At 35.7% G+C, this 7,960-nt stretch overlaps 1 protein-coding gene across 1 annotated transcript; it reads right to left on the minus strand.

The window, feature by feature from the left end:
* Positions 1-1,292: 1,292 nt before the first annotated feature.
* LOC131613494 (uncharacterized) lies at positions 1,293-1,829 on the minus strand. The gene has a single exon (XM_058885159.1). The coding sequence runs from the start codon at positions 1,827-1,829 to the stop codon at positions 1,293-1,295; it is 537 nt and encodes a 178-aa protein (XP_058741142.1).
* Between the last annotated feature and the right edge of the window lie 6,131 nt (positions 1,830-7,960).

Below are 7,960 nucleotides of genomic sequence, written 5' to 3' on the forward strand. Positions count from 1 at the left end.
CCATTTGGGTTAGTTGGATATTATGAAATACTGGCCCATAACTATTATCTGGCCCATTTGGGTTAAGTCTATATATATGGGAAGGCTTCTAATAATGAATACAATTACTTTAGTATCATCTAAATTTGGGAGATGGTGAAGTGGGGGGTGCCATTTGTTCCTTATCCTACCAGCACGTGAGTAAATTCTGCATGCACAAATCTATACTGTTTTGAAAGCATAAATAGGTATAAGTTAGCAGATTCTCATGCATTAAGTAAAACAATTGTTTATGTAGGTAGATATAGTTGGAGTTCATATATAATGTTATGTTTTTTGTCAGATCTTGGAGTTATTCTGAACTATTCTTGCCTGCTTTATTACAGTGATCCTGAGAGAGACAGCCATGAATGGGTACGTAACATACACCAAGAGTTTGAGGAAGAGAAAAATAAGATGTTTGAGACTCTCATAAAAGATGGGTTTCTTACCGAGGACGAACGTAATGCTGATTATAGCGTGGAGGTAAAGTGGAGGTCGAATGTAACCGAATCAAACATGCACAGACAAAATGCCCTTGTAAGTACATAAAGCACTTGTATTTCTTAATTTTAATGGTGAGTTAGTTTTTGTTCAAATTGATTAGACGTGTGTTAAACCACAGAATATCCCAATGGAAATATCAAGGACATGTTTTGGCAAAGAACAAAATTCGATAAGGATGGTAGATCTGATGGATGGAAAGGGATATCACTGTGGAATTATCAGAGCTCGAAGGAATGCATATGAGAAACATATTGGTCTTGGGTGGTACGCTTTTACGAAGGAAAAAAACCTTCAATCTGGAGACGTCCTTGAATTCTCCATGCTTCCTTTTACAGATGTCATATTTGTGGAATTAATGAACAGAATTTGATGATGCTGTTAATCTGTTACTTAAGGGATAGTTAAGTTATTCTATCTGTTTTAGAATTTCTCTGAGTGTGTGTGATTTATGAAGTCTGTTGTTTTGGATTTTCAGTATTATATAAGTTGTTAACCCTTTTTTAAATTGTGTAACTTTAATATGGATGTGAAATTTTATTAAACTAAGAAAGGAACCGTGTGGTTGTGGTTTAGCATGTATTCAGAAAACTCAGGTGATGCATACAACAGGTGCAGTTGTTGTAATTTAATGACAAAATGAACAACACTGCATGACAATTTGAACAACACTGCATGACAAAATGATACTAAATAAACAGATTGCAATTGTGGTTAACTTAGAAAAAAATGAATGTCCCATATCATAAAAAATTACTCACGTTTTACAATTACACATTTTCAAAGACTTCTTTGAATACCACGTTGGTGGTAGTGTGTGCCGCTTCATTGTCTTTGTCGTAGATTAGTATCTTGAGACCGTTTTTGCTTTTCACTCTTGATATTGCAACATACAATTGATCATGGCTGAAAACATTCCTTGGCAAATACAACCCAACATAGTCTAACGATTGACCTTTCGACTTGTTAATCGTCATTGCATAGGACACAGTGATTGGAAATTGCCTTCTTGTTAATTTAAAAGGACAGGGTGATTGCGTTGGAGAGATATCCATTCTTGGAATGTAAAATGAAGTTCCGATATTTTTACCGGAGATAATCCTTGCCTCTATAACATGGTCGGCCAATCTTGTAACAATGAGTCTTGTACCATTGCATAACCCTTCGGATTGATCGATGTTTCTCAAAAGCATTATACGGGTCCCCACTTTTAGTCTAATGCTGTGATGTGGAAGACCGGATGCTGTCAGTGTATTCAAAAATTCCGTTGTCAAAGCATCAAACGAATCACAAGCATCAGTGTCCATTTGGTCAACTAAGTCGGAGCTCAAAAAAATCTTTTCATCTCCTGCATAATTTCAATCAAAGCAAATGAGTGTATCAGATTTTAAAAATATCATTTATCAGTAATTTTATTAATTGACAAACATTACCCAACAACGTATATTATAATTAACTGGAACCATATCTAGCGCATAACGATTTACGACATCAACTGTCTCCAAAGTTCCAGCCAATATTGCTCTACATTAAAGGTATTGTGGATCTTTGTAATTCTGGAGAAAGTTAGGATAGGTTGAATCAATAATTGCTTTTATCGGATCATCGAAATTGGATATCAACATGTCCTTAGGCATGTCAATATCTGCATATCCATCATTCGGTTCAGCCAGTTTTCCATCTCCAACATCTAAAATCCAATTTGAGAACTCTTCTAATTCTTTTGAACTTTAAGGTGTGGTGGATTGCAACAAATGCATGTTTTTTGTTAGTCTGAGAACCTTGCAGTAAGCCCATATGTATGAAGAGTTGATGGTCACGTGAATGATGTCAGAACGACTGCCCCTTGGAATAACAGGAAGGATTTGACGAAAATCACCGCCGAGAACAACAACTTTACCACCAAAAATAGACTTGGAAGCCTTTGTGTCAGACATAAGGTCCTTAAGGGTTTTATCGAGTGCTTCAAAACAATATTTGTTAGCCATTGGAGCTTCGTCCCATATAATTAATTTGGCTAACCGAAGCAACTCAGCTCGATCGGTATTCTTTACGATGTTACATATGGATTCCTCCAATGTTGGGATTGGAATTTTGAACATGGAATGGGCTGTTCTACCTCCTGGTAGCAAAAGAGAGGCTATACCAAATGAAGCAACCGTCAAGCAAATCTGTTTTCTCGACCGTATGCAAGACGCCAATGTCCTCTAGATGTACGTCTTTCCCGTGCCGCCGTACCCGTAAAGAAAAAAGACACCTCCTCTTTCGTTATTGACAGTCCCGATAATAGTGTTAAGAACAGTTCTTTGTTCATCTAATTATAATTGTAAGAAATCATATGTTACGGTTTTCAATAAATGAGATACGAAAAATGGTAACAGATAAAACCCAACAATCAAAATGCACAAATACCTGCGAGATGTTGATATAATGCATTGTATTCTTGACTTTGTTCTATGATGTCATAGGTACGTTCATCATAAATCAACTTGTTGCCTAATTGCTGAACAACATATCCATTTGGCTGTGGCATTCCAACAAAATCGGATAAACTCTTCCTGTTCTTTTGGAGTAATTTTTCAACTTCTACCAATGTCAAATTGACCAATTCTTCATTTGACAAAATCAACTCTGCAAAAAATAATTGAATACCGTTAAGGGTTGCAGGCAGTATATATTATTTTTATATACTTGAATTCATACTAACCTCTATTGTTTGCAATTCGACGTTGCTCATATAATATGCCGTCCGATAATAATTTCCATGTTTTTTTCCAAACATGTGTTGGTCTATTCAAGCTGCTTGATAGCAACATGTGAACAAAAAGTAACCTCAAATAATGCCCAGAGCCCCAGTGACTTGCCTCTTCAATGGCAGCAATGTACTCCCTATCGTCACAAATAAATCCCATGGCAAAGCAAGCATCGCAGAAAGAATTACATCTTTTATTATTAACTATTTTTATGTCTTTGTAACTCTGTGGACCTTTTACATGCTGTAGCGGTAAAAATGTGACTCGAGCGCAATCGCGCGCTCGAAGTATCAACAGAGTCGCCACCGAACTTTATTTATTCCAAAAGGAAAGGGAAAATATCGATAAAACCCACGGATAAAAAGAAAACGGATAAGATGGTCATCGCAACCAAATTTTAGGTTCGGGAGTCGGTTAAGCAAGGGGAAGGTATTAGCACCCCTCGCTTCCATCGTACTCGATGGGACCCATTTAGTTAGTTTCGTGTTTGAGTGTTTACATGATGTTTGTGTTCTTTAGCTTATTAATCGAGAAAAGATGAAAGAAATGTTTTTTAGCGTTTTTATTATTATAAAGAAAAAAGAAAAGATTTTTTATTATTATGCTCGCCAAGACGTTTGTATCTTGTGCCTACGTATTCCCTAGTGCAATGGGAAAGTCAGAGCAATCGTAGTTCGGGCTAAGAACCACGAAAGTTTGTTGGTTGATTTTAGCGAGAGGTACTCGATCGCTTTCAAATGGAAATACTACGCGCACATGGATATGATATCACTACAAGAATGGATGACTAAATCAAGATAAGACATGATTTTGGCCATCATCGCATTCGAGTGGAAGATATTCGATCTTCACATGTGGAAGTATGTTCGCATTTAAAATTGAATGAGTGTCTCGTTTATGAAAAGAGTTTTAAAATGAAAAGGCCATGAGGCAAAAAGGTTGAATGAAATTGAGATTGTGTTTTAAAGGGACATTTAGCAAAGGATTGAGCATAGGTGTTCACCTAGCGCGTCTTTACCCAAGGTATTGAACAGGAGCGAGCCCCATTGTCACTTGTTGTCCTTGTAAATTAATTGTGGTTCAAAAGATCAAGGTATTCAAGAGGTGTGCACTTCTTGTCACAAGATCTTTCGGTTTGATTAATGTGTTTTGATTCAAAGGATCAAGATATTCAAGAGGTGTGCACTTCTTGTCACTTGATCACTTTGTTTGATTAAAGTGTTTTAGTTCAAAAGATCAAGGTATTCAAGAGGTGTGCACTTCTTGTCACTTGATCACTTTGTTTGATTATTGTTTTGATTCAAAGGATCAAGGTATTCAAGAGGTGTTCACTTCTTGTCACTTGATCGCTTTGATTTGATTAATGTATTTTGATTCAAAAGATCAAGGTATTCAAGAGGTGTGCACTTCTTGTCACAAGATCTTTCGGTTTGATTAATATGTTTTGATTCAAAGGATCAAGGTATTCAAGAGGTGTTCACTTCTTGTCACTTGATCGCTTTGATTTGATTAAGGTATTTTGATTCAAAGGATCAAGGTATTCAAGAGGTGTTCACTTCTTGTCACTTGATCACTTTGATTTTATTAATGTGTTTTAGTTCAAGAGATCAAGGTATTCAAGAGGTGTTCACTTCTTGTCACTTGGTCATTTTGATTTGATTAAAAAAAGATTTAAAAAAAAAAGTGTTAATCCAAAAGAATCGAGGTATTCAAGAGGTGTACACTTCTTGTCACACGATCTTTCGGTATGGTTAGGAAAAGGTTTTCGAAAAGAAGAAAACTCGACGTTGGATCGAGAAGTTTATTGAAATCGCCTTGGTGTTGGACCAAGTTTTATTGATTTTGAATTGAGAGATTAATCTAATTTTTTTGCATTTTATATATTAAAAGGAAAAATAAAAGTCTAAATAAAACATATTTTTACATTTTTATGATTAAAGAAAACAAGAATTGAAAATTAAAATTAAAATCCATGAAGAAAATAAATTATAAACTAAAAGTATAGGAGGGGTGTAAGGAATCTGGTGATGGTGCAAAGAGTGTGGGCACCAGCCCATGATTGTTGAGGCCCAAGGAATTGGATTAAAAAAAAGAACTAACAGCAAGGAATAAAAAAAACTAGTTTGGGCCGGACCGGGTTAGGGGGTTTCTGACCCAATAGACCACACTTACGGATTCAAGGAACCCTAAAAGAAACTCAGCCTCTTGTGTACTCTTTCTCTGCTTCATGTTTTTTTTTGTTTCTTCTTCTTTCACGTTTTCAAACAGCAAAACAACAATAACAAAACAAAGCCATCTATCTACAAATCTCAACGTGAAAACGATAACAACCGTAACTCATCTCTCACCTCAAAACTCTAAGTTCTAAAGAGTCTCGTATCTCTCGACTCGATCTCGCGTGATTCAACAACAAAAGGCAACGTTCCTCACATCTCGATCTCGTTTATGATTCGCGGTTAACACAAACAAACAGATAACAAGAATAATCCCCAAAGGCAACGAAAATTAAGGTAACCGCAACATGATGAACATACAACTTCGTAAGAACAATCACATAACAAGCAACAATTTCAAATCGCAGAGATAAAATAAGTACATAGAGTTCAAGGATACCGTCAAGAGTTTATAGAGGCATGTGTTTCAGTTTTCCTTTCGATCTATGTTCCTTCTTCCCTGTTTGTGTTGCTTCTGATGTCGGTGTTCGTTATTTGTTTGAATCGATGATGGTGAATATTGCGTACACCATGAAGTGATTGATGGTTGTTGATCTGGATTTGAAAATGTATTTGCAGGTGAGATACGGTTTATTTTGTGAACGGTTCTAAAACGTTTGCTATGGAGGTGATGTATATGAAATGTTAAAATGCAGGTTGGTGCATGAATGAAGGGAGTTTGATGATGTTTGTGGATGGATGGAGTATGGAGGTTGGTTTTCGGAGCTGTGTTTTATGAGTATGAAGGCTCAAGTTGCTGAGTATTTGAGATGGTAATATGAAGGTTTTGGAGGAAGCTTATTTTGTGCAATGATTTTGACAGAGTTTTCTTGTGGTCTCTTCCCCCCTTTTTGTTGCTCCACGTCTCTTTTTATACCCTGAGATTAGGGTTTGGGAAGAGATTTGAAGAGGTTTTTTGAATCACATTTGGTATGCTGTCCTCTTTCTTTTGGATGCAGGTTTTGTGTATGAACAAATTGATGCAAGGTAGCAAGTTGGCGGCAGATTTTGGAGTGTTGTGTTTGGCATGGGATAGCAGAGATGGTGCAGAGTTTTGGAGGGACCAATTAGTGAAATCTTTGGCTTGTATTGGACAGCAAAATGCAGGGTAGTGCTTAGGGTAGTGCTTAGATGTAGCAGAAACCGTGAAAACCCCTTTTTTGTTTCTTTGTGTACTATTTTTTGTTTGACTTGTTAGAAAAAAAGGAATAATAATAATAATAATAATAATAATAATAATAATAATAATAATAATAATAATAATAATAATAATAATAATAATAATAATAATAATAATAATAACAAAAAAGAGGTTAATAATAATAAAAAATAAAAATGAAATAAAAAATTATCTAAATTAAACCTAAACTAAAAATAAAAATTAAATTTTAATCTAAACTATTAAAAGGCTAATTTTTATTGACTTTAATAAAAGTCTGATTTTTTTTTTAAAATATGCAATGATGCGACGATTGAACTATGAATGCAGATGAAATAAAATTCGACAAGTCAAAAATGAATGAAATAAGCGGGTCAAAAATTGGGGTGCGACAGATGCCCCTATTTAAGTTTCTTCTATCGAAGATGTGAAGAGACTTAAATACAAAGTACACAATTTTTGTCCTTCACATGCAAATGCAATGCATGGACTCTTTTTTTGTTATTTTGAATACAATATGATATGAGACACTCTGAATTCTGTGGGGAATATAATGTCACAAAAGACAAACTGTTGATGGAGAAACTTGGAAATGAGGGATAAAACTCTTGGTAAAAAGATAGTAAGAACGTCTAAGAGTAGCTTTAGACGGCGGAAATCATCAGAGACATTCAAGAGTAGCTTTGAATGAATCTGAAATAAAAACTTCGGGTAGGAAAGTCTAAGAGTGGCTTTAGACGACACCAAACATCAAAGACATTTAAGAGTGGCTTTGAATGTAACTGAAAATAATCCAAACTCTGGGGAAACATCGGAGACATCCGATAGTAGCTTCGGATGGAAGGAAACCAACAAGATTCAACAGTGGCTTTGAATGCAATAGGAGACCTACAAACTCGGAGATATGGCAGAGACGTCCAAGAGTAGCTTTGAACGAATGGAATCCAAACTCTGAAAAACATCGGGGCAATCCAACAGTAGCTTTGGATAAAACGGAAACCAAAGAGATTCAACAGTGGCTTTGAATGCAAAAAGGAAACCTGAACCAGAAAATATATCAGAGTCATCCTGAGGAGCAATAGATGAAATGGATACCAATTTTGGAAAATACGAGCGAACATCCAATAGTAGCATTGGATGGGAAAACAAACTCAAGAGCATACAAGAGTGACTTTGGATGAGAAAAGGATGGTATTCCGGCTCAAAGATATAAAGATCATTCAACAGTAGCTTTGAATAACACTTTACTAGGGATTGTGATATCCAGCAGTAGCTTTGGATAAAAGGTGAGAAACAACATGTCCAACAGTAGC

Source organism: Vicia villosa, linkage group LG6 (genome assembly GCF_029867415.1).
Source record: "Vicia villosa cultivar HV-30 ecotype Madison, WI linkage group LG6, Vvil1.0, whole genome shotgun sequence".
Lineage (NCBI taxonomy): Eukaryota > Viridiplantae > Streptophyta > Magnoliopsida > Fabales > Fabaceae > Vicia > Vicia villosa.

Bases quoted from the DNA above. Each gene is read 5' to 3' on its own strand.
- LOC131613494 (XM_058885159.1), bottom strand. From the start codon at position 1,829: ATGGACACTGATGCTTGTGATTCGTTTGATGCTTTGACAACGGAATTT.